The 27,034-nt window shown below is 44.8% G+C and overlaps 2 protein-coding genes across 13 annotated transcripts in view; one reads left to right on the forward strand and one right to left on the reverse strand.

Moving 5' to 3' along the window:
* The first annotated feature begins 25 nt into the window (after positions 1-25).
* Positions 26-4,889, forward strand: LOC134030909 (testis-expressed protein 47). 2 transcript variants are annotated; one of them, XM_062474312.1, is made up of 8 exons: positions 26-139; positions 1,237-1,309; positions 1,799-1,902; positions 2,050-2,114; positions 2,231-2,432; positions 2,519-2,675; positions 2,852-2,911; positions 3,237-4,889. In XM_062474312.1, the coding sequence occupies exons 1-7, from the start codon at positions 92-94 to the stop codon at positions 2,887-2,889; spliced, it is 687 nt and encodes a 228-aa protein (XP_062330296.1). In that variant the 5' UTR covers positions 26-91; the 3' UTR covers positions 2,890-2,911; positions 3,237-4,889. The 2 variants fall into 2 exon arrangements, with proteins under 2 accessions (XP_062330296.1, XP_062330295.1); XM_062474311.1 differs by lacking the exon at positions 26-139 and adding an exon at positions 802-985.
* A 1,996-nt stretch (positions 4,890-6,885) lies between these two features.
* The window catches only part of LOC134030907 (rho GTPase-activating protein 44-like), a 40,316-nt gene continuing 20,167 nt past the window's right edge, over positions 6,886-27,034 (reverse strand). Inside the window, exons 1-23 of one of the 11 annotated variants that reach the window (XM_062474307.1) lie at positions 23,718-23,822; positions 22,547-22,586; positions 21,511-21,630; positions 21,231-21,307; positions 20,704-20,815; positions 20,372-20,448; positions 19,247-19,364; positions 19,065-19,133; positions 18,869-18,950; positions 18,007-18,134; positions 17,724-17,835; positions 16,244-16,325; positions 16,019-16,099; positions 15,461-15,574; positions 15,042-15,133; positions 14,329-14,509; positions 12,611-12,631; positions 11,900-12,091; positions 10,426-10,938; positions 9,350-9,462; positions 8,780-9,157; positions 8,467-8,518; positions 7,468-7,607 (exon numbers count right to left, since the gene is read on the reverse strand). In XM_062474307.1, coding sequence (XP_062330291.1) covers positions 8,511-8,518; positions 8,780-9,157; positions 9,350-9,462; positions 10,426-10,938; positions 11,900-12,091; positions 12,611-12,631; positions 14,329-14,509; positions 15,042-15,133; positions 15,461-15,574; positions 16,019-16,099; positions 16,244-16,325; positions 17,724-17,835; positions 18,007-18,134; positions 18,869-18,950; positions 19,065-19,133; positions 19,247-19,364; positions 20,372-20,448; positions 20,704-20,815; positions 21,231-21,307; positions 21,511-21,630; positions 22,547-22,586; positions 23,718-23,788 — 2,781 coding nt within the window. In that variant the 5' untranslated portion in view covers positions 23,789-23,822 and the 3' untranslated portion in view covers positions 7,468-7,607; positions 8,467-8,510. Of the gene's footprint in view, positions 7,608-8,466; positions 9,158-9,349; positions 9,463-10,425; positions 10,939-11,899; positions 12,092-12,610; positions 12,632-14,328; positions 14,510-15,041; positions 15,134-15,460; positions 15,575-16,018; positions 16,100-16,243; positions 16,326-17,723; positions 17,836-18,006; positions 18,135-18,868; positions 18,951-19,064; positions 19,134-19,246; positions 19,365-20,371; positions 20,449-20,703; positions 20,816-21,230; positions 21,308-21,510; positions 21,631-22,546; positions 22,587-23,717; positions 23,823-27,034 lie in introns of those variants that run through there. The other 10 variants (XM_062474302.1, XM_062474301.1, XR_009931770.1 and 7 more) reach the window with 10 other exon arrangements.

The following is a 27,034-nucleotide window of genomic DNA, read 5'->3' on the forward strand; positions in this document are numbered from 1 at the left end:
AAACCAAACACCCTTACCAATCATGGCTTCCAGATCGCAAAAAGTTGATAAGACTCCTTTGAAAGAGTGGACCTCGTCCTTTGAAGACAGAATGTCACTGTTTGCAAAACTGGAGGAGTCCAACAGAGCAAATAGAAAGGTTTGTTCTGGAAAAGCAACTTCAGTGTATGATAATGACATCTTTATTCTGGCCCTAGAAATTATGTTTATTTTACAATTAGATGTGATGTTTTTTTTTATATTTGCTCACTCAAAACTAGAAAATCGAGATATAGAGTTAGTGTCATGGTAAAACTTGACCTTTCGTGTGTTTGGGGTTTGGGGATAGTAATAAGGGTTTGTAATAATTGGGTTTGTAATAAGGCGTCCCGGTTTGTGTGGCACCACTAACACAGAAGACTGCTTTCATATTGAAATGAGACCTGCTATTCTACTAAAGGAGAATGTGATTCGTTGTCATAGAGACTTAGCCTCTCCAACTGGCAATCCTGTGAATAAACAAGGTACCCTTGGCTGGCCTGGAGTGGGCAGTGTTAGTGGTTAGGTCAATTTTTGAGGGTGGCTGCATGAGAGTGGACAGAATGACTACTGTATGTACCAACATTAACAGCGTTATACAGAGAACGTACTCATATTCCCATGTACAGCAACCACTGCAAATATAATGTTTTATTTCAGTATATCTTTTTTAAACAGGGTATTAATCAGGGGCATCTGTGGACAGTCACTGCTGCTGTAGGCTGGGTTTATTACCCTGGGGGAAGCACTGGCAGGTTTCCAGGATATACCATGGAGGAGGTAAACAGAAAGAGAGGCAGAGAGGACAATACGTTGCTGGTCTTGCCTCAGTCAGTGTTTGGCTGTAAGAGAGATGGAGGCAGCCAGCCAGCAGAGTCTCAAACAACAGAAAGAGGAGGATGTCGGGACTAGTTTGTTTCACCATTTTATGGCACAGAGGAGACTTTTGAACCCTGAAGATGAGATGGTTGGTAAAATACATCGGGTAGTAAGGGCTGTGACAACTCTAGTCAAGAATCAAGTTCAAGGATACGATCAAAATGCTGATTTGTTAATGTGTTCATTTGTTTTTTGTGTTAAAGTGAGCAAATATGTTGGTTTGTTATGGCATGATTGATTGTTAAGATAATGGTTTGCCCATTGTTAATTAGTTTTATCTCGATTCACATCCTCTTACTGCAGGTCTTATAATAATACCCTTCTTCTCTGTCTATCCAGAAGTTCCTGTTACACCGGTTGGTAGTCATCGCCAGCCTCCCCCAGCCACTCGCCGACAGGACAGACTTGGGAGGTCAGGCAGCCGTTACTTTAGAACACATTTAAGAGCCATTAAGTCTAAGAGGATGTGCATTCTTCAAGGGATTACAAGCCATCATCGTTTCACTGACAGATGCTCCTGTACACCCGCTCAGGTTTCAGCCCTCACGCCAAATGAGAACTTTTTGTTGTTGTTGATCACACCATAGTTACAAAATGAATGCAATTTAACACTTGTATCTATCACTCAAATGTTGCACAAACTCCAAAAGGGATACTGACTCTCTCACACTTCCCTTCCTTGTTAGTCTGGATCCCTTTATAGCTTTCACACCTATTTACAAAAGGACATCTTGAAGAGACTCTTTTTTTCTATGGAAGGGAATTCACTCACAAAAGAACAGCATTGAATGCAAGCAATAAAAGACAACAATAGGAGTTTTCGCACTGAGAGACAGAGTTAACCAGGAAACCAACCTTTACTATCGATAACAATTACACAAATCCCTTTTGTTTCTTTCAGTGCACTACGAGGAACTGAACCAGCGCTTGCAGAAGTATTACCAAGGTGACAGTATCACAGGCTTGCTTTTGCTGTATCCAACCTGCATGCTCCACGTCATTGAGGTAACCAAGGATAAACTAATATTCACTAGTATTTATTTGTCCTGTCTGGGATGGCTGTGTCTCAATATAAGCAATAAATAAGTATATAGCAAAAATATGCTGTATAGCAATATGGCATGCACTGTACCAGCGGTGATTCTCTTACAGTCTTCCAGCGAGGTTCTGGTGTCTGTTCTGCAGGACCTGACCAGCATGCAGGATCTGCCTCAGGGGTAACAACATGTTAAAGATAAACAGTCAATAAATCATTTTTGTACCATATCAGGCATCTCTTAATATAGCATAGTTGTGAACTGTTTGACATGCTGTTTTGATGTTGTCATGGCAGCGCCCTGATCGAGGCCCCCAAGGTGCTGATGATGTCACATGACCTTCCCAGCCGTCTTTTCCAGCAGTGGAGCTACAAAGTGCTGAATGTACAGGCCAGGACTCTGAATGACGCGTCCGGGGAGGAGGTCACAGAAGCGCTGATCAGGATTGTGCTGTCCCTGCTGCTCAAGCTGGGAGATCACCATCAAAAAGCAAACAAGGTACATCGTTACAATCTGAGGTGAAACCACCAAAGCCAGACTTCGCATGTGTTAGAAAGACAGGTGAATGGTCATTTATTTTTTAGGGCTCTAAGACGCCTCCAGGGTCTGTGCTGGATGAGGTTCCAGACTTGATCGTTCCTCAGGATGTTCTTACCCAGCTGCTGAGCAGAAGGGAGCTCCTGAGCTCCCAGCAGTACCTGCAGACCTACCACTCACCTGTCAGTGTCCTCATGGACTCTGGTAAGACTGGCACAGGACATGGAAGTAGCGCACATCTAAAACCCTTAACTAGGTGTAGAGCATGAATAGAAAAGAAAATGCTCCAGTTTTAATTTGTTGTAACATTTAGAACATGATATATGTCAAGTTAAACCGAACCAAAATGTACAATAAAGTAAGACTGGGATTGTTCGAAGGGCACGTGTTTGGAAGCAGTCGACCAACCACAGTTTAGTTTCATGGCCGAAAGGTCAAAGGTATGAGTCCGTCAGCATGTCATTGGTGCATGTGCATTGACCTCAGACACTAATACTGCATGCATCATTTAAAAAATGGACCAGCATGACCTCTGCTGTACAGTATGTCTGAAAGGCAATGTAAATATACCTTGTATATTTACATTGCAGTAGAGTGCAGTAGATTAGCGCCTAAGATATGTGCTTATAACTCCATTCCACCCTTTCTGCATGCCATGTACTTTGGCTATGATGTGGAGATTGTTGCTGATGTAACGGCATATATTATTGCAACAAGAATATATTTTATGTGATTTTATGTGACTCATGTTCTTTGTCTTCACAGAGAGTGTCTGGCCTCCACCAGAGCACTTGATAACTGTCTGAATTATGGCTCCTGAGAAAGGATTGTGGATGTAGCCTGTGTTTGTTGTGTCTAGTCTATCGTAACTTTCTCTGTAATTAACGTGTACAGCACAGTCACAACCGATTGGCAAGCAAAAAACCAAATGTATTGTTTCGTAATATATAATGGTTATAATGATCACGGATGGCAGTACTTAATATCATCACTGCAATGCTTGTTAATCAGATCATTCATAACTGTTTAGCAGGACACTGTATTTCTTATTCGTCACATTTACTTCTTTACACATGGGAGGATTTAATATACACACCAGAAGAAAAATACAGTCAGAATTTAAAAAATGGTTTTTAATAGTTTGAACATTCTGATGAGGATTGTTTCGGATCTTACAGTACACACTGTGTTCCACTTGGTGACAGAGGACATGTCCATGTAAATACCTCCCCTCCTTATCGAGTCATTAAAAGAGGGTCTCAAATGCCATCACAGTTTGACACAGTTTGACAAATATCCTAAATGTCTCTAAGTCACCCAGTACTTCCCTTTTACTGTATTTTGGCCCCCATTACTTAAACATAAACTATGCAAAAGCGATGAATGTAAGATGGACTTGTTTATCAAACAATAGCTGCATGCACCACAGTGTTAGACCATACAAATGCTCATACAGGCAAACTTGGTATTGTGGAGTTTGATGTCTGGCTGATAGGCAGACATTTCTTCATAAGAAATTAGGTTTGTTGATATTGCAGATATAAGCACACAATTCCAGTCACAGCCAAAGTAATTTTGTGTCATTGTTGCTTCACAAAACAAATCCAGTTCAGTTATGTTCAGTTGGTTGGTATTTTCTCATCTAGTTTCAAGGAAAACAGCTGTCAAAGGCATGATGTGATGATAAGTTGGATGTGAATATTAAATCATGCTACTGGATGTAAATACAATATACTTTGACTCAGCTGAGAGTGAGTTATTGATTAGAACTAGATGGAATGTTGTAGCTTGACAAAAAGTTAACCAAAGACTTGTGATTTGAAATTGCTCACGGGCAACACTGAATGATTCCTCCTGCTTTGCAAATCTATGTCTTTCCACACATCATGACAATAATGACAAGCACAAGTAGGACCAATGATGACAAAATATTTCACGAGGTCAAAAAGCATGCCTCTGATTTTCACACAACGGACGATGTCTGATCATAACCTGCCTTCCCTCTCCTACCCAAAGACCCAAGCCTCGTCACAATACACTATCAAATATCCCTCCACTCACTTGGACTTAAAACTACAACCACAACATAAATAATTTTCCTTTTAAAATGACCTGAGGTGAACATGTAAATAGTCACCAGTACATTCCACCTATTTATTTCAAACAAGGCCTTTTCTTTTTATCTTTCAATGGGCATGCTAAGAGAAAAAAAATAATACTGAAAATGCATCTGGAATCTCTTACCAACTGTCCCTGGTCCACAACATTAAATCTGTTTTTGTGTTCAAAATGTATGTACAAGCCACCGCAAGACAGAAAGCAACCCCTCGTTACAGAACAGCTACAGAACAGCACATCATCACAGACAGTCCAGACACAGAACAGACCATTCACCTCAGCACATCCTAATTGTAACAAGAGCTTTTAAAAATGGTATGCAATTTGACAATAATTTGTCAAACCCATAATGTATGACTGCATCACATGTTGCACTAATGCCTCACTATTGGCAGAATTCATAGAAAAGACAAATGACAAAATCCAAAATACATTGATTAAATATAAACTGTAGAAAACGTCCAATCATTTGTAAGAGAGTTTCAACTCCTATGAGGTTCTCTGTTCATAAATAGTGTAATTGCACTTTTTATTTTGAAACTTGAAACATTTTTATTGTGGAGCTGTCTATTCAGAATTGTGTTGAATTGTATTGCTTCTAAAAGGAGGATAGAACTATTATTATTGTAATCAAAACTGCGAACTCTTCGTGTTACTATGGAAAGTATTGAATCTATGGTGGTCCTAGTTTCCTTTACTAACTGACATTATTTAAATGTGTATTAGTGTTCTCATGGGCAGGCTGTGGATTTTCTGTCTGCTTGCTACTGTATGAGTGAGTCCGAAGCAGCAATACAGTGATGCAGCATTTTCCATTTGGACTTAGTCTTCAGCTCTATGGTACATGACTGCACAACAGGCACTGTCTGCATTCTAAATTAGCTGTCCTATAAAGTAGATTTAACCTTGGATATATGTCAGTGCTATTAGAACTACGTATGATATTTGTTGCTGATAAGTGTGCAAAGCTTACTGCATTTTGTTGAGTGTGAATCTGGCAATATTACTGTATGTCAGGACCAAAACAACACATACATATCAATATATATACTTTGAATTAATATTAATATTTTCATACTGTATCTTCATATATATTTCATCATCTCCCCTCTAGGTACTGTATATATACACTTATGTACACAGGCTTTATTATTTACAGTAGTGTTGTGAATAAAATATATCGCACTTCAAAGTCTGAGAGTGAAAGAGCAGCGTAGCATCTTCCAGGCAATTACTGTATTCATTTATGGATGGGAAGGTTTCACAAAAGTCTTCCTAACAAAGAGGTCATCATTTTCCGTAGATCATAATCAACAAAAGGCAAAATAACCCACTTGTTCAAAGTTTGGCTGGTCGTATTTCTGGGGTCTGTCCTGGTTCATCAGTATCATGAGTCACATGTTTATGAAACTCCATTGAAATATCAATAAACCCCATTCTAAGATGCAAAAATACTTACAATTACTTTCACCTCACACACAGCATCTCAGACCGTTTCCTATCACTGTGTTGAGGTGTTCAGAAACAGCAACTTCTGTGTGTTTTCAAGACCCCCGTTCTCTTAATATGAAAAGACCAGCTGAAAGCACCAACAGTCTCAATATGAACCCGACCACAAAATCACAAAATATCACACCCATACAAGCATTCTTAAAAAACAAAATCTTCTCGATATTTCCTTATCTGGTAGCTGAGCAGACACGCTAGTGAGAATGTCTTGCCAGAGATGAATCCCAGAGCTCTAGTTAAAGCTGAGGACCACAGAGAGGAGTCAGTCCTACCCTGCACATTCCAGTCATACCGAGGATTAAGCTCCCCACTCCTTAGCGTTATCTGAATTGTACTATTTCTATCCTTCATAGTGATCCATACACAAACCACAGAGGCCTAGGTCTCTACTATGTAATAATCTATGATCAAGTTCTGAACACTATAGGAAAGAATGAGTGTTTCTCTGTACTAAAATATCAATTTCCAACTCATAATATTGTACTTCTGTTAATATTATATTATCTTAATGTACAGTATAAACAATAACTTAAAATGATTAACGATCTCTAGATTCAGATGAATCTCCCATTTGAAAGTCAGATTTTGTCTTCAGCTTGTTGAATTACCAGAGGTTCCCAGTCACACTCCTACACAAACACAGTACACACTGTTCAAACACGACACACACACTTACACTTTTCAAACACATCCCTCGCAAACACATTCACAATGGACAAGACAAGGGGTTGCCAGTGGTAGATTTCTGAATTGGTGCCCCGGGTATACACAAGGGAGGAACTCTGTGTGGTCTCAAGGGAAATCATTTAGTCTTGGTGAAAGAAAGACAAATATCTATACATTGACAGGACAGAGATGTACAATAATTGTGCTTCCTTTCATGCTGCACTCACATACTGCAGGAGCAGTTTGACTGAGCAGCTTGATTTCCTGTCTGGTACGTGAAGCTAAAGGCAATATTGCAAATGACTCAAATAAGGCCAAAAGAAAGATAAAAGTTCCTTAAAATGACCATACCACAGAATCACATGAAGTCAGCATAAAACCTAGAATTGTGTTGGATTGAATGTATCGAAAGTTCTTTCCCTCCTCAAGTGTCAAACAGCTGATGAAAGCCTCGATGCTTATATCAGTAATTGTCATATTCGTATTTATTAATAAATGTGTATGTGGTGTGAGTTTGAATTTTTTTTATAGCTTGGCTGATTCTGGTGTTTTGTGTAAATGGGTGAAAACAGGAAGTGAGAGAACGCTGGGTAGGTCAAAGGTCAGATGGAAGGCGCTGACTCCTGGAGGAAGGACGGTATAGTTGAAGATCCGAGGGCGGAGTCTCGTTGTGGGCGGAGTCTCGTTGTCATAGTACCGTGCTCTCAGACTCTTCGTCCGACTCTGCTCTGTTGATAGATTCGACCACAGCCACAGAATTCCTGTAGGGGGCGCACCTAGGCTCGTCAAAGATACCGTCCAGCTCCACATTAATGATGGGAATATCCAGGTTACAGAGAGAATCTGAGGGGCAGAGATACAAGAATGAGATCAACAACAAGAGAGAAGGAAACGAGAGACATAGAGTAGAGTCTTAGAGACTTGCTTAGAACCACAGATCCGTGCAGAACTACATGAATGTTGAATGATGCATCAAACACTGCAGTCGAGTCATCGTGAGCTCAGAACGTAGCTTTGAGCTTCAGTGTTAGGAAGTGCACTGTGTCACACTCAAACACCTGAGCTCGCAGACATGGTTTGCAATATTGCACGTGCTCTCTAGAATGAAAGCCACTGTAAACCCATATCCATGTTGTAACTTTATCTCACAGTCATGTGAGGATGATGGCTTCCACCGTGTAACACTGAAATGGGTGACAAGAACAACCAGAGACTAGACAAAACATTAGGTGTACTGAATCAGCAGTGGGGGTGAGGCACAGGCTTGGGGGATCAAGGGGTGGTGGTGGTGGTGGAGGCCATGGTGGTGGTGGTGTGTGTGTGTGGGGGGGATGGGTTTGGATCAACTGTGCAGTGTGTACAGTAAGCAAGGGGCAGCAGGGGGATAAAAAAGGGCGGACGTTGTTTGGCAGATCAAAATAACGTCAGTCCTGGGTTGTTTTTTGTGGACAGAGTCTTAATCACACACGTCCACTAAGCCATGCATTGAGTCAGTCTCAGCCACCATGCAAAAGGCCAACAAAATGGTTAGTGGTGGACTGAACAAATATAGTGTATATATATATATAGATATATACATATAAGAGGTCATGTATACAGGTAAATATACAGACAGTTGGAATCAGCTCCATACTGAGCCAAAATGGCGGACATTGGTGGTGGTGAGGAGAGGCTTTAGTACAGTACAGGAACTCCTGCTTACCCTAAAAGTCCCTCTCACAATATGCCCATACAGAACCTCTCGCCTCATACAGCTGTAGGCAGACAATGACAGTAGTCGACAAAAAGAAAAATAATAGAAAGATAAGAGATAAGTTAGAGTCTTCCAGAGGAATAGAAACGAGCTTTTAACCTTTAAACAGTGTACTTCAGGTGAAATGTAAAAAAGTATCAGATGTGTAACTGCACGAAATACAACTGACCATTGATAGAGACAGAGAAAGAGAGAGAGAGCTAGAGAGTGTTTGAGTGGTTTTGAAGCTCAGCGTGAGCTGCAACAGCGCAGACGTTTTTACCTGTGGACATGCTCTCCCCAGGAGACAATCCATCCAGCAGGCCGTGTTCCAGAGGCTGGGGGCTGGAGCCAGGGGTGGAGGGGGGCTGAGGAGGGGGCAGGCTGGGCCTCTGCCTGGGTGGCTTGGGAGTTGGCCTGGCCTTGGTGAGCGTGCCAGCAAGCGAGGGAGGGGAGGAGAGGGACGGCGTGGTCACTGTCTGGACCTGTCCAGGAGAGCCTATGGTGGCGTAGCCCTGGGGGTAGCTGAAGCCGTACGGGGAGGGGGTACTGGGAGGGGTGGGGGATAGGCTGACCGGGGAAGGCTGACCGGTTGACTGGTCCGACATCCCCCCCGACTGAGGGTACGGCCCTTTAGGTGGGATGGGGGCCAACTTTTTGGCTGTGGAGAAAACACGGAGAGAGACTGTGTGAAACAGAGGGCAGTTTACTGTCACTGAGAAGTGGCAAGCCTGAGAACAACCCATCTGTCTGCTCAGCGAGCACTACTTCCTCTCTATCTCTCCGGCTTTCTGTCATGTACAGGCAACATGGGATGTATAGATAAACACACACACACAAGCAGAGTGAGTACCTCTTCTCAGAGTGAGAGGGCTGTGTTCAGAGTGTTGTGTCGGACCACCAGACGCTGTTGATCCCTGGCTCTTCTGTCCAATCACAGGGGAGAGCTCCTTGTTCTTCAGTGTACTAGTAGAACCCAAAAAGAAACATATGAATAGTAATAATGTGTGTCCTTCATTACATATTCATTATAGTTTTCTTCTTTGTTTCATCTTGAACCCATTTCGGAAATCCCTTGAAACACCCATAGTTCAATGTCAAGTTATTTGAGTGATCACTAATGCACACAATATGGACCAGCTTGGTGGAGCAAGGTCTGAACCAAGCCCTTTGGGCTAGATAGATTTTTCTTCCTTTTATGGTGTTATGCAGTCAGAATGGCAGTAAGAAGAGAGCTTGAAGGTCATAAGGCCTAACCAGTATATACCAGCATCTGAATGGCATCTCCCAGCGTCAAATCCCCCCACCCACAGACAGCCGATGAGACATGGATGGGTGAGTGAAACTGGAAGGATTTAGTCAGGGTGGGGCTATGCAAATGAGGTTAAAATACGGACGTTTCAGGTTGTGGAAAAATACAATGATGGGGATCTTGCTATCCATGTATTTCACTTAATCGCTCCTCTGTCCAATTCTGATTCAGGAGCTGATGTAGCCAAGTCCAAACTATGGCCTACTGGACACTCAAATTCATTTCCTATAATTTTATTCACAGAGAGCTTAGGGTATTGTTGCTTAGAAACCAGAATGCCATGGCAACATAGACATGTATACATTCTCCAGAGAATTATTCATACTAAAACAATCCAGTTTCAAGGTAATATTTTTTTATGATGGGAGTCATTTCACCTTGAGACACAAATGCTGGAGACAAAAAGCGAGACAAATGAATGAATAAAAAAGGGATGCTGACACTTTGGAGAAATAGCTTACTCTCACTCTCCTCTTTCTTTCCACATACTGCATCCCTCTCTCATTATCTGACTGGTCTCCTGGACTTGTGCGAGTGTGTGCAGGTGCGTATATTTTGGGAAGACTGTGAGTTCCTGTCGGAGTTCAGGAAATTGACAGGTAGGGTGACGTATTTACCTAGTCAGCTTGGCTCCTCTCTCTCGGTTACAGGCACAGGCTCCCCAAGGAGGGGGGGCTGATAGGGGGGTGTTAGGAGGGAGGGAGCCGAGGGGCGGGTCGTGCCGGGCTAGAACGAGGGGGGTTTTGATGTAGAGGGGGGACACGTTAGTTTCGGACGGGATTGCATGCAGAGCATCGGGTAGGGAGCCCTGTTTGGGCAGGTGCAGGGAGCTGGGCTTGGGGTTAGAGTTGATGTCAAGCTGATGGGGGGATGGGCACAAGGGAGGGAGAGGGGGAGGGCTGTAGCCAGGCCAGCGGGGGGGAGGTGGGGGGGAGGGCCCCGGGGGCATGGACTCGGGACCGGGGGCAACAGGCCGCACACACTGCGGTGCCCGGGTGTAAAAATGATGGGGAGGTAGGTAACCGGAGGAGAAAGAGGAGGAAGAGGGATAAGGGGGAGGGGGTTTCTCCTCCTCAGGGGAGGGGTAGGCATAACAGGAGTCCGACCAATTGGAGGACGCATCATCCGAGCTGCAATGATAAAAATGTAAATGATGTCACAGGGAAGTGAGCTGTGCTGAGTCATAGAGAGGAAAACATTAGCACGCTCTTTCACTAGAGACGATTACATTTGTTGGTGTCTGAGAGGAGGGAAGTGCCAGTCCAGTGGGGCGTTTCGGAAAGGTTTGTGAGTTTTCAGTCCCCAGTGCGGTTTATTGTGAGAACAAGTGAGGGATTTGAATGAGGAAGGGATTAGTTTACCACAAAGTTGAACATAGTCGGGTTAAAAGGGGGAGAAGAGAGGTCTAAAGAGAAAAGCACTAAATAAGAATCTAACTAAAATACACATTTAATTCAGGCCATGCATAATACAACCGTCACAGTCTCACAATGTAAATGTTTCATGAAACAAATCAAATGGTGTACAGATGATAAAAGCATTGTCTATTAAAGCTTGCAGAATGCTGCAGTCTGTATAAGGTGGCCAGGAGAGGAGATGCATGCAAATGCTGGATTGTCAAACCGTCTCTCTCTCTCTCTGTTGATTTTGTCTTTGCATGACTGAGGCTAACTGTCATGGTTTGGGAACTCACATTTATATGGTAGAAAGGACATCCTCAAACAAAAGCAAACCTAACTCTGGCCCTCAACAAAAGATGACAACAACCTGGACACAATGTGGATATCGTACTTCGAAGAACTCTGGGAAGTAAGAAGAACAAATACAAGGACGAAAAACACCACAACATTAAGAAAACGTCACAAGAGGTCAGGCAGGTGGTTTGACAAAGCATGCGACGAATGTGGGGGGGTTTGGGTTCACACAGAGCTGACAAGTGGTGAGTGAGATTGTTTGTCGACGCCCACAGTGAGTTACATACGACAACAGTAGTGGGAGGGGTCAACGGCGTTTCGGTGTCACTTGGGCACTGAGGCCCACAGGAAATGGGAGTGGTGGGTTAAGGGATGGGGGGGGGCGTACTAGCCTTACCTGGCCCGGTCACCGCTAGCGGGAGGAGGGGTGGGAGAGGGGGATGTAGAAAAGTCCCCTGGCTGCTCGGGGAGGAGCACGTCTGAGGGCAGGGTGGGGGGCAGCATGCCCGGTGGCGTGGATGAGGTTTTACGGGCCGAAGATGAACCTCGGCGGGACACCCAAGAGGTGTCCATCACCCTGACACCCATGCTGCAGCGGGATAGAAACGCACAGCCAATCAAATAGAGGGATATGGGGGTCAGGGGTCATGGGGTCAGCTTAGCCTACATGGTTGCAAGAAGACATTGTACTCTTTTTTTTCACTGCTAAGGTTCAGATTTTCAGTTGAGACCTCTTACTGTGAGTTTGGAATATCGCTAACTGAATGACAAAACAGTTGAGAGATTTTGTGTGTTGGATTCTCGTTATTGGAGCTATTGTAAGAGGTCCATCCAGTGCCATGCGACGCAAAGGTGCATTTAAGGAAACAATTCACGGAAAATCTTTGTTCACACAGGAACTTGGCAGCAGCTATTTGGCACCACTTTGTCAGCACACTGTGTGAAACATTGAACTATAGGAATCCAAGTGTCACTTAAGTGCACAATCCTGAAAGGAATACGAACAGACAAATGTCAGAGAGAACATTTTCTCCCTTCACGCTTTTAATGTTTTTGAATGACGCCTAATGACAGATCAGAAAAGGACATGAAAAGAGCAGTACAGTACCTTTGTATTTTCCTAATGCTGCTTTGGAAGAGGAGAAATGTAAAAATGAGGGGTAAAGGTCATGAGAAACTCCCTGGGCTTCATGACAGCATCACTATCAAAGCATCACTGTGAGAGCGTCTGGGGCTCTGTTGAGAACCAAGATGGCGGCGTGGCAGGGTGGGGCTTGGTTTAGAGGGGGTTGTGATTAGAGTCATGCTGAGAGTAATGAGCAGAGGGATTCAAGGGGTGAAGATGTACCATCCCTACAGATATCCAAGTAAGTCCTACCGGGTAATCCAATTATCGCTTCATTTAGTGCTAATTAGGGCACAGTTTCCCAATGGGTACCAAAATACCACAAAATACCACAAAATTAAGCAAGTTAAATGGATCAGCGGAAGTTTTACTACAGGGTGACAAAATTCCCATGCATTCTATGGTGTGTTGAGAAACACTTCACTCAATAGCAATATAGCACTACGAGACACACTGAATCCCACGTAAAGAGAAAAGTTGTAAATAAGCCTAAAAGAGATGTTAAAATAGAAAACTAGGAGTGGCTAGACTGAGATAGATGTCTCCTGACATTTTATCTCATCTGTCCAAAGCAACAGAACGCACCCTAACCTGAGCTGCTGGCTCTGAAAGGGTGTCTGTTTCTAATGAAAGCCGAGCTCTATTGATTGGTCCCAGCCCCGGCCTGGCAAGGTTTAATTAGCTGAGCTTATGTGGTCCCTGGGCTGGGGGGCTCAGACAGGCTGCTCTGCTGGGCAGGAGCCGATAAGACGGAGGTCGTTTTAAAAGAGAGAGCGAAAACATGATTGACTTGAAACTAATCCTCCTCAACGTCACAGACCAAACTCTTTATTTCACCTCCCTTCTTTTCTCTCTTTCTTTTTTTTTCTTTCCTTTAGTCTTTTTTCTTTCTCTTTTTCTTTCACCCATTCTCTCTTTCCCTTCAAATAGCTTCGGGGAAGATACATCAAGAGTGAAGAGAACTGAAACCCTTCACTGAGTGAGAGAGAAAACCCAAGACTGAACTCTTCACCGTGTTCAACATTGCAGCCGAGGATTTTGATCAAAAGAAACATTCATATCCGCAACCTTCACACAACATTTTTTTCCTGTCTACCAAAAAGCTTTTGTGCCACAAAATCCTTCTATCTGGAGTCTGCCCAACTTACTTTACAAACCTGAAACATTCACATTACCATTCCTAACGCACGGTCTGGCTAATGGTTCAGGTTCCAGGTGTGAGTAATGGAGAAACAACAGAAAGGAAAACCAGTGGGCAAAGAGCAATGGAAGGTTTGAGAGTAATGAGTGAAAGACAGGGTTGGAGAGGAAATGGAGAGGGTGAAACAGAGTGAATGACAGGGTTGGAGAGGAAATGGAGAGAGTGAAACAGAGTGAAAGACAGGGTTGGAGAGGAAATGGAGAGAGTGAAACAGAGTGAAAGACAGGGTTGGAGAGGAAATGTAGAGAGTGAAACAGAGTGAAAGACAGGGTTGGAGAGGAAATGGAGAGAGTGAAACAGAGTGAAAGACAGGGTTGGAGAGGAAATGGAGAGAGTGAAACAGAGTGAAAGACAGGGTTGGAGAGGAAATGGAGAGAGTGAAACAGAGTGAAAGAGAGTGTTGGAGAGGAAATGGAGAAAGTGAAACAGAGTGAAAGAGAGTGTTGGAGAGGAAATGGAGAGAGTGAAACAGAGTGAAAGACAGGGAGCTGTGTCGTACCCATCCTTCTTATAGAACTCCAGCATCATGTTGTCGGTGGCAACACTGAGGGGGCGTCGGCTCTGGTCGTTATGCTTGCGGTCGGTGTGGTCCATATCCGGGGAGGGCATGGAGCTGTAGTTGGCGTTGTGGTTGGTGTGAACGGGACTGCCATAATTTCCTGTCACGTTAAACTCAATCTCTGAAAGTTGTAGAGAGAGAGAGACAGATATTGTCTACGTCATTCAAGAGTTTTGTCCCATTGCAAGCTACATTGTTGTAGTATGTAATTGAGGTCAGAATTAACTTAATTTTGTCTTCAAAGTTTGTTTATGTCTCTTTCTTGCTCATATGTAATTTATTTTACAAAGGCTGTTCTGGTCCTTTAAGATAACCGTATGTCAGTCAAAGACGCTCTGTCTGCACTTGGGAGCGCCGGTGGCTCACCGGTTAAGAGCGTGTACCATGTAGGCTGAGGCCTGACCACAGGGGCCCAGGTTCCATTACAGCTCAGGCTGGCTGCATGTCCTCCCCTTCCTCTCTCTCTCTCCTTCATTCACAGTCCCTCTACACTGTCTCTATAGTCCCGATGAAGCAAAATGCCCTGAAAATATATGTCTAAAGATGTGTCTGTACTTGCAGTGGGTGGAACAAGCACAATAAAGCTATAATATTAAATCCTAATGGATGAGAGTGGCAGGTCTTCCTGTCTAATGGAGAAATCTCGTACTCACCTCCAGGGAAGAACCAGTCGGCATGCTGTATGATTGGCTCAATGATGCCTACGATCTGCAAGGACACAGTTGTCATCATCTCAGTGATGTTCCTGCAGAGAAAGGAGAGGGAAGAGACAGTGGAATTATTCTACTTTGACGCAAGAGTGAAGTCAAGGCTAGACATAAGTACCAAGGCAGAGACAGTTTAATGTCAGTTATTTTAGAGAATTTTCCATTAAAATTCAACTTCAAAGTTTCGAAGCGATATCAAGTTTAAAAAATATATTATTGTTGAAGAGCTTGCTTCACCTTTCTGAATAGGTTTGAACATTTATATATCTTTGTTAAATATCTATAAGCATTCTTCATCTTAAAATAGTTCTGTCTGGGTGGTACTGAACTGTCTGTGAACGACAGAACAGATATCCATGTCATACCCTTCATCATGGGTCCACAGGAGGTTAGGGCCCAGGACAATTGCGATATTTCCAGGGGTCATCTTATTTGCATCCTGGTACTCATTCAACTTGGCAAGGAATTTGATTAAATACCTGTCAAAACATTGACACAAACATCAAACAATAATAAACTGATGACCACATAATTTATTAATTATTCATTTATTCATTTACGTAGGATATTAATAATGTCACTGGTAAGGACAGATATAGACTTTTCAGAGCCCTGTAGACATCGGTTTTATGGCTCATTCTCAAATGACTCATAGCTTTAGGGAGCATCAAGCAAAACATTCCAGTGAACCTACATTAGATTTTCACCCCCCCCCCCCCCCCCCCCAAAAAAAAAAGGAAGCACTAAAAATAAGCCTCTTTGTGCGGTTGTATGATGACATTGTCATGTGCTGTGGTTTCTCATTGCTCTCATCTTCTCACCAATTGACTTTTGATCATGTGACAAAAAACCCTCAAGATTTTATAAAGTCGGCATTGTAAAAAGAGGAGAAAAATGTGGCATCATAAGATAAGATGACTCACTTGAAGTTGTTGCTGTTGGCCATGGGTAGCTGCTCGCAGGCTGTGAGGAGTGCCTGAAGTCTCTTGTCCTGGTCTGGAATACTGGGAGGACAAACAAAAAGCAAAACTGTATGAAAGGAGTATCTGGTCTAAGGACCAGTGAGCTAATCCTTTTAGGAAAGGGAAGTTTACTGTGAGGACATGTTTTCATCTAAAACAGGGAAATAAGTGTGAGAAGAGGCTTACTTTGAAGCTTGAATCCACTCTTCGTAGAGTTCAAAGGTCATCAGTGGCTCTGGGAGTTCACGTAGGTATGACTTCAAAGCACCTGAGACACAGAGAAGGAATATCAACTTAAACAATAGACTGGAGGTTTCAAGTAAAATATGTGCAACAGCAACAAACTATGTCCAGAGGAGAATCTAATCCTATTGTATATTTCCAAAACACATGCTTCATAGAGGGATTAGTAGTTGGCCAGGAAAGAGGTCAAGTCAACAGACAAACACGAGTAACATGCTCTGTCCTGTCTGGAAGCATGTGGGTATAATGCTGGCTATTCAATAAAACACAGTGCATAATTTCACAAGAATGATTTTGCTTTTTAATTTAATTTCATATCATAGACGTATGGAATCATAGGAGCCATGCTTATTGGAATGGCACTGACCAGAGATCATCATGAGCTATGAGTGACAAAGTCATTTCCTTTTCCATCAGTACAGATAAGGACAGAGGGCTGTAATCAGCTACGCATATTATTGTATCTGCTCTCCTCCTCTGTCTGATTCCCCTAGGGATGCTGGGATGGGTGACTAATGAAGCCAATAGGATCCCTCACAAAATGTGGCAGTACTGATCACAAGGCAGTGGCTGTGTTATTATATCTGTGTATATATATCTAATATGTCTATAATGTGTTTTTGTAACTGTACGGCGTGTGTGATTGTGTGTGTAGGGGGAGCACTAACTAAACACATTAAATGCATACACCTCCAGGGAGGGTGTCTAACTGGTCATGTTAGCAAAGGCCCTGCCGTGGTGTTGATAGCGGTGTCTCTGGATTGTGTGTGATGCAGAACACAAAGCTGGGCTGACACTACTCTACCCTCAGGAGAGGGGTCACAAACGAGCTGTACTGTCTGTACGGCTGGCCTGGATCTGTGAGCACCATCTTGTTAAACATGGCTCCATCAGAGAGCAGCAGGGAGCTCCCTTCTCCAGGCTCACACAGGGTCTCAGTGTGGTGCAGAACAATTATAGCGAATCCAGGGTTGCAATGTATCCAAGTAGCATACTGCCTTAGCTGAATGAGATGTTAAGTAGAATGTAGAGGGTAATTAGGATCTACAGACTTGCTCTGTGAGTGAAACAGTTAAGGAAGATTCTAGCTTCTACTGTTGCAAATATGTCTCTCTTATAATATGTACCACTGCAGAAAGCAAATCACTTTAAAACATAATCTTATCTGTAAAATCTAATCTACGGAGCCCGCCTGCATCGACATGTCAAATTAACCTTTAGTAGAGACTTCCGCTGCAAGGTGGGTAGAAGTCTTTGATATTCTAGACAGAAATGTAACCCAGGGGGACGGGTTTTAGGCTAATCGTCGGGGGTTGTGTGTGTGTGTGTGTGTGGGGGGGGGGGTCAGTTGGCATGGTAACAAGCCCATAGTGGTAGGCTTCTGGTAGGCATGGGGGGGTTGGTTGGTAGGCTGGTGACTCACCTGCAATAGCGTGCGGATCCGCGGAATACTCCGGAACATCCATGACCCCGCAGTCTAGAGAGGCTTTCAGCTTCTTCAGTTTGGAGGCCGAGGGAGCGACTCTGAACAAGCCCTGAGAGCAACACAGACAGAACGACAGCTGCTGCGAAACCTAGCCTCTCACTGTGGCATTACATCATTTGAAATATACGACACCGTACCTTACTGTGAACTATGTATTAAGCGGTTTACTTTGGAAGAGATGTTACAAAAGATAGTGATTCAAAGCAGAGTGCACACTGACCTCTTCCTGCATGCCACACTCCAGCAGCATGGTGACGCAGGCTTCGATGGGGAAGGCAATATCTCTCCCGCTGAGGGCCAAGTGCTCCTCTAAAGGCTTCCCGTAGCACGGTTTCTCTACCCATGTCTCTGTGGACACACACACAGACACGCACACACACATAGGCACACACACGCACACACATAAACACACACAAGCACACACACACTCAGGGTTTACACAGCAGGCAGGCACGTCGTTATCTAGTGATGTGCCAGGCGTTAATAGACTTTTAACAGAATTATCATAAATGGATGCTTATTGATCTAATGGGAACGATCTCATGCGGCCAGAGATGGGCTGGGATTGTGGACATCCACACCAGTGGCCTGCCTGCAGGGCCAGATGAGGAGAAAGTTTCAGGGAGGGTGTGTTAAGGAGGGTGTGTCAGGGAGGGTGTGTTAAGGAGGGTGTGTCAGGGAGGGTGTGTTAAGGAGGGTGTGTCAGGGAGGGTGTGTTAAGGAGGGTGTGTCAGGGAGGGTGTGTTAAGGAGAAGGTGTCAGGGAGGGTGTGTTAAGGAGGGTGTGTCAGGGAGGGTGTGTTAAGGAGGGTGTGTCAGGGAGGGTGTGTTAAGGAGAAGGTGTTAGGGAGGGTGTGTTAAGGAGAAGGTGTCAGGGAGGGTGTGTTAAGGAGGGTGTGTCAGGGGGGGTGTGTTAAGGAGGGTGTGTTAAGGAGGGTGTGTCAGGGAAGGTGTGTTAAGGAGGGTGTGTCAGGGAGGGTGTGTTAAGGAGAAGGTGTCAGGGAGGGTGTGTTAAGGAGGGTGTGTTAAGGAGGGTGTGTCAGGGAGGGTGTGTTAAGGAGGAGAGACACCAGGCAGGCTCACCCTGCTGGGCTTTGATCTGGGGCAGAACACTCTGGAGCAGCTCCAACGACTTCCTGTGGTACTCTGCCTGGACCTCTATCAACTGGAGACGAGAGGAGAGGAGGAGGTGGACAGGAAGAAAGCAAGAGACAAACACCGGTCAGGAGAAGCCGAGAGGGCAGAGAGCCGTCCAGGGTGTGTGGGACACTCTACTCACTGTCTGAAAGTAGCTTGCATAGTCGATTTCTTTGGCCACAAAACTGTACATGTCCGCTGATAACTGATCCTGGGGAAACAACAGAACATTTACATTTGAAAAGCTGACAGCTTGGTAAACATCAGGAAGAGCTGAAGGGACTGTGAGGAAAGGAGGTGGGGGGTTATGAGGGGGGGACTGACTCGACAAATTTCCATCCGATTGGCTGCCTCCTCCATCTCTTCCCTGTGGTGGTCGGCCTTGGCCCCTGTAGTCTGCAGGTTACTGGAGAGACCTGAAGATTTGGATGACTGATGAAACCTGGGGGTTGGAGAGCAGGAGGGGGAAAGGGGTATTGGACAAGGAGGGAATAAGGTTAAGTCCCAATTTTCATTCATGCCATTCATTCAGTAATTTATTTATTCACTCACTCGCTTGCTTGTTGACTCATTCATTCTGCTCATTCTTTTTTCTCCTTCACTTCTACTTCTCCCTAGCCTCACTCCAATTCACTCTCTCTTTCTCGACTTTGGTTGAGGAGTGTGTGTGTGTGTCTGACGGGGCAGAGTCATCGAGCAGAGATAATGTTCACCGCTGCCAGGGGAACTCAGCACACACAGTGGGGCGCTGGGAAAAATTGGCTTAGATTTGGGTCAGCACTGGACCTTGGAGGAGAAAAAAATCAGTCGAAGCACATTTTCCCAGCGTCACAGCCACTAATGTGTGTGTAATGACAGTGAGTCAGCAGAGAGAGGCTGTGGCTATTCGTCTGTCCATTCCTCAGATACAGACAGAGCACCGAGGCACAGTGGCCCTGTTCTTCACAGGACTGTAAAAGCGAAGGAAAACCAGGTCAGCAAAAGACACACAATAGGCGGTGGAGATGAAAAGCGACACAGACCAGCCATGGTCAGGAAGTGATGTTAAGCTTTCGTTAATTTTTATGGACACTGAATGGGCACTGGTCGTAATTTCTAAAATGCTGACATTCAATAGGCACTGTTGAAATAGGACTAAGACAAAATAAAACACTAAAATTGTGCATGGAGAGTTTTGGTCCAGCCTATATCCGGCCCGGCAAAATCTTCAGCTGTATATGCAACCATATCCCAGTGACATTCACCTGGAGCCTTCCTTCCAGGTATTCACAGAGGATGGAGTTTCCCCCAGACAGGACAGTCCCCAAGTCACACACTGCTTCACACACACACACACACACACACACACACACACACAAACATACACACACACAAATACAGTAATATACACACTCCTCCTTGATAAACACACACTTCAGTGAGCTCTCTCTGTCAGCAGCCAGCTCTCACCGTGTACGTGCAGAGTCCATGTCCAGCACCAGTTTAGCTAAATGTTTCCTTTGTTTCTGGATGTTGGGGATTTCCACCTGAGAGAAGACAAGAGGAATACTGAAACACCACAAAGAGCTCTATTTATCCATTTAATCTCTGTCTTGTGGTGTGGGAGATGTGACAAAAACAGACCCGGTATTGTTATCAGAGGTTTGTCACCTGCCATCACTTATCTGTAATCTAATGACTAATTTCTGTAAGTAAAGAATGTCTTGAGAAATGTGTTTGCAGATGGCTTTAAATGGCTGTGATATTCAAGTGTTAATGGCAGTGGGAAAGATGGGTCGTACCTCTGCCAGTTCATACAGGGGCTCAACCACGTCTCTCTCGATGGTGAGCTCAAACAGAATGAGCTCCTGGGCAAGTTTGTCCTGTGTCTCGCCACACAGCTTCAGCATTTTCCTGAGGTAGCCAATGAGAGGGCAGAGAGATGACCCGCCCATGACCAATCAGAACACTTCAATTAATTCAGGAAGTGTTACAAACTAGGACAATAATTAATTTATCCACATATGAAAAATTCAGTCAATGAAAAACAGAGTAGTGGTGTACACAGTCAGCTGATGCAAAACAGTCAAACTCATTAGTTTGACAGGAACGCATTATTTATTTAAGTGTAGTGACCCTGACACATACTAGGCAAATCATGGATCATGAATCATATCTGGTTCACTGGGTGACACCGCAAGCCTTTCCATGTCATCGCTCTTTGGAAACACACTGGGATGGATGTGTCACACAATCAATCTGTAATTTAAATAATTACTCTAGTGTTGAGTGTGTATGTCTGTTTGTGTGTGTGTGATTGTGTACTCACCCCAGAAGACAGTCGTCCCCCAGCACAGCAGCCCCCTCCACCATACATTGTGCGAGTGTCGTGAGAGGGAGTTTCTTCTACACAGGAAAAAGAACATGAGGAAAAAGTCCAGCGCTCTCGACTGGGAGCAGAGATATCTGTACTGTCTTTCCACTGTGGACGCTCGCTGTCTGTGTGAACTGTCCGGCATTGGGCTCAAGCTCAGTGCAGCATAGCCAGACAGACAGAAGGACAGAGGCAGGACAACAGACGGTCACAGATGGCAGACATAGGTACTCACCGAGGGCGATCTGACAGACTTCTTCTCCACGTCCACACCCTGCTGGCCCTGCAGACAGGCAGTCAGCTTCTTGTGGGTGCTGTGGGACACCTGCTTGACAAGCTCCAGTCGCTTCTCCACCTGCCAGGAGGACACGGCCCACTGAGCTAGGATCCACTTCACACACACACATCCTCGTGGATATACACTCAGACACTCACATACACACACATACATACATACACACACTCAGTCAGTCACTTACGCACACACACATCATCATTCATTCCCACACTGACTCACTTACACACACACACACACACACACACACACACACACACACACACACACACACACACATACATCCACTTGCAAACACACACTGAGGCACACCCCTGCACATGCACACACACTCAAGCCCTCATTCACACACATTTAACTCCATCGAACTCCCTCAATCTCACACACTCATTCCTGTAAAGAATCATGTCAAGCCTCCCTATGAATCAGCCCAAGCACATACAAGCTCAGAAGAAGTGTGCATGCGGTACAAAAGGTAAGAACTCGTCATGTGGTGACAGTACTAAGTGGTGCCTAGGAAAGGTTCTCCACTGCTTCTAACAGCCATCGAAAACCAATCTGGTGGACCTGATTTCACCGCCATTTCATGATTTCGAGTCCATTAATCTGATCAATTGCAGCTTGACAGTCTCAGCCAACCTGATGGGGTGCTCTCGATGTGTCTCATGCTTAGAGGGACCGTTTTGGATCTGATTAACTTGGGGGTAATTCAGAAGCAATTTCACACACAATAGATGTGTGGAATTACTGCAGGATGCTCATCCTCAGAACAGGCACAGCACAGGCAAGGCAGTCCTACACGCACACACACACAAACACACACACTACACACACTACACACACACTACACACACACTACACACACTACACACACTACACACACACTACACACACTACACACACTACACACACACACACACACACACACACACTACACACACTACACATTCACACAAAGCCTCATTGTGCATCTTACCTGGAGGAGGTCCTCACTTAACACTTCAGTTTTCTCAGCCCTGTAATGAAGAAAGAGACCATGAGGGTGGAGTGAGGATACATTATGTAACAAGTTATCAGGGGAAAACATATACTGCTGAATCGACATCATTACATCATTGAGAGCAATTTTATGTGCATGATAATTTCCCTGTTGATGCCTTGAGCTTAATCATATGACAGGAATGTTTATATTGAGTCCTCGCAGCGCTGAGTGGGAAAGAATCATAACTAGGCTACATAACTATCACTTGGCTGACAAGATCAAATTCTGTATCTTTCGGACACATTTAGCTGAGTGGTAATCTGGCAGGCTCCAGCCTGATCCCAATCAGTGTCTCTCTTCTAGCATTCACTTAAATCTCTGCGCAAGGTCTGGTACTTCCCAAAGTCACACAGTCACTTTGTACAGCTCAAGCAGACGGTAACGCCAAAGATCTCAATCGTGAGAATGAATGCATTCTGTTGGGGAGGGCATGGGGGATGCAAACTCACGTCCCATGGTTGGCCAAAGCATGCCTCTCATCCACTCTCTTTTACACATTCCATGTCCATTCAGTCATCAACACCCATCTGAATGTGTTCAACACAGACGAGTCACATGTCACGTCAAGTCAAATGGAAAATCGGGGGAAGAATCCATCCTGATTTGAAAGCGTGTTGACTCCTCTGTCGAGCACATGCTGGAGAAGTGCACAGTCACTGTCTGCCGCTGTTCAGCTTCTCTCTGGTCGCTGGTGCATGAATGGCAGACAATCCCAGAGCCAGCTCCCCTCTCCAGTGACCCAGACACCACAGGGCATACAGCGCTAGCACAACTCATCTGTTCCTCACACGGTCACCTCACACAGGGAACACACAGGCACGGTGGACGGGCAGACAGACCCTGGTGCTCTTGGGACCTCAGGTGACCCCCCTGCTGGCCCTGGAGGTGTATACCTGCATTCGATTCTACATTCGTAGAATGTAGAATCGTTTGCTAGCACAATCCATTCAAAATATATCATATCCAGCTGTCCTGTCACTAGTGACCCATATGTCATCTGTGAAATGTCCCTTCCCCCCCTCACATAAAAACATACACCTCCCCCCAACACACACACACACACACCGAGACCTAAAGTAGACCTGGATGGAATGGAGAGACTTACAGTGCATAGCTGTTCCGACGCGAGGTTCTATTCCTGGAAAAACTGCCTAGCTTTCTCTTCCACCTCCCCATAGCATGTGGGAGGAAGTGTGTGCAGACTGACTGGTTTTTAGAAAATGGCAGAGCCAACAAGAGAGAGATGGAGAAATAAGGAGAAAGGTAGGGAGGGTGTGCCAGAGGGGTGGTCACCTTAAGAATGAGACCTATCTGGTCTTCTCTCTCTCTCATCAACCACACTTACTCCACTCCACTCTTCTGTCACTCCCCCTCTAACTCAGGGCCGGCCATTGGAACTGAACAGCAGTGCACAGGCAGGTAAAGGTGTTGGTGAGTTCTACAGAGGGAGATTTCGCAGCTCCAAACGGTAAGGCAGAGAGGGCGACGGCCAAGAGGCAGAAGTGCCGGGCTCTTTAAGGCAGAGCCTCGATAACTCAGGCTGTTTCTATTCTCAGCCGAGCAGCCCAGTTTATTGATCTGGGTGATGAATAACAGTGGGGAAGCTGGAGCAGAGGCTTTCTCTCCTTCCATCTCCAGCCAGGCAGCGCAGGAGCCTAAGCCACAGCAGCACCCTGCCTGTGGGGGGGTGTCAGGCTTTGCTCAGCACTTAGCTAATGAAGGCAGGTGTGTGTCTGTCTGTCTGAGAGAGAGACAGAGAGACAGAGAGAGAGAGAGAGAGAGAGAGAGAGAGAGAGAGAGAGAGAGAGAGAGAGAGAGAGAGAGAGAGAGAGAGAGAGAGAGAGAGAGAGAGAGAGAGAGAGAGAGAGAGAGACAAAGAGAGACAGAGAGAGAGAGACAGAGAGAGAGAGAGAGACAGAGAGACAGAGAGAGAGAGAGAGAGAGAGAGAGAGAGAGAGAGAGAGGTCCGCATGAATATGCTTAAGGGTTTGTCAGACTGTTAGTGTATTTACTTAACCTCATTTAGGAAATATCACAGATCAATTCAAGTATGTGAGCTATTTCTTGGAAACAGAAGGGATCTTGCCTGAGACTGTGTACTGTGGCAGGCTCTCTCTCCTGGACAAGACCCCTAAGCTGTTAGCCACGGGGAGGCTCATGAAAGAGATTTACACTGCTGCATGAAGTCAGCCATGAGGTAATGACTCTCTTACACAAACATGGGCACGGTTTAATAAGCAGATTAGTAATCAGTTTAACTTGACACACTCACACACACACACACACACTCACACACACACAAACACACACACAATAAGTATTTTCTCTGAGATATATTCATCCAGCCCATGTCTGGGGCTGGTCTGTCCGTCTTCCTGGAAGGACTGTTTGATCGATCGCAGCCAAGCTGGGATAACAGCAGCTACATCGCCCTGAGACCAGGCTCAGACACACACACACTCACGCCCAGACCCATCCCTCTGTAGCCCTCTCACTCTGAAGGTGACATGATGAACGAGGGGCTTTGAGCAGCGTTACACTACACTGTCTCCTAGGGAACAAGCTACCACACACACACACACCCCAAGTTAAACAGAGACAAGACAGGATGACATCATCAGTGCTACCTTAAGCTACCTAACCGGTGGAACTCCTTAGTTCCTTGACAATACAGCACAGTCCAATGAATATCTGATTAAGCTAGTATGCTCTCATCCTGTATTCAGACTACAGCATAGTAATATCATAGGAAAATCTTAACATCCTGAAGATAAACACAAACACACAGACACAGACACACAAGTCTTCGAGAGCTGAGAAATCTAAGGCTGCCTCCTCCGAAAGGAACATCCCACACATGACAGCTGTTGTGCTATCATCAGAGCTCATATTAGAGAGAGCAGACTCTGCAGACTTGTTTTTTTATTTCCTGGCCCATATTTAGCCAGGAAACACATACACAATATCACAAACACATACACACACACTGTAATTTGAAGGGAACAGAGAGAACAAGTAAAAGAGAAGAGAAAGAGGACAGTATGGGAAGGAGGTAGGAAATACATGATGAGCTGAGGGAAAAAAGAGAGAATATTGAAATGTGCAGGAGATTGGGTGATAAAACACAGAGGAGCAGAGAGAAGGGGCGAGGGAGAGATAGAGATGAGGCAGCCTGAAGGAGGCAGAGTGTCAGCTGTATGTGTTCTGCTGACGTATGACGTGGAGATTGGGCCCGTGGAGTGTAGGGACCACAGCTGAGGAGGGGGAGGCTGTACAGCATGGATGCCCCCTTTAGAAAAACGCTCAACATACTGGACATACTGTCCACGGCCGTCAGAGGCAATGGAACAGTGTATAATACTACTCACAACTAAAACTAGAATGTCACGGAAAGGCAAGTGCAGTGTGTCCAGTAGGGTAGGTCCAGAGATAGGGTTCAGTTCAGACTGCAGCTCCTTATGCAATGGCCTCGTTTCTTCATGCAGCATGTCAGTATAAGTAGTTGGATTCTGTACAGTATGACTGTAAAGACTGAGGCAGAGCAGAGCAGAGCAGGGAAGGGAAGGGCTGTGAAGCAGTTACAGCAGTCCAGGACAGAGGAACACATCAGATTCTGATGTCATACAGGGAGTTCCCAATGGAAGAGAGAGAGAGAAGGAACACTGACAAAGATAGATAGATAGATAGATAGATAGAGAGAGAGAGAGAGAGAGAGAGAGAGAGAGAGAGAGAGAGAGAGAGAGAGAGAGAGAGAGAGAGAGAGAGAGAGAGAGAGAGAGAGAGAGAGAGAGAGTAAGAGAGTGAAGGGAAGAAAAATAGGCGTAAAGATGTGCAGATCTGCAATTTCATAAATGTATCGTGTCTTTTTTCCAATAGTTCCTCCATAAGTGATGAGAGATAGAGAGAAAGTAAGAGAGAGAGAGAGAGAGAGAGAGAGAGAGAGAGAGAGAGAGAGAGCAAAACAGAGGTGGGGAGAGAATGCTCACTGTTGTCCTACACAATCACACACTTTGATGCACTTCAGTGTAGTTCATTTTCAACCTTTTATACAACAAATACATAAATAACTAACAAAACCCAAAGTTCAATCAACATCTTGGATGCTAAAAGTAAAGCCTATAAAAATGACTGAGTCACATGTATGTCGGCCAGAATACAAAGCTACCTACATGCTTGATTGAAGCCTGGAAAACAAATGGCTAACACTCCAGAGTAGATACTGTAAATACGATAAGCTGTCTGTAACCTGGGGGCCGGCGTGACACATCACCAGTAAATACAAACTGGAAGCAGGATAATGAGAACGACCAGTTTTTCACACAGACGAATGGATGAGTTGATGCGAAGGACAAAAACCGAGGGGCAGAAAGAACACAGGATGAAACCGACTGCTAAGAACAAGACAGACAGACACAAACACAC

The sequence above is a fragment of the Osmerus eperlanus genome, chromosome 12, assembly GCF_963692335.1.
Source record: "Osmerus eperlanus chromosome 12, fOsmEpe2.1, whole genome shotgun sequence".
NCBI lineage: Eukaryota > Metazoa > Chordata > Actinopteri > Osmeriformes > Osmeridae > Osmerus > Osmerus eperlanus.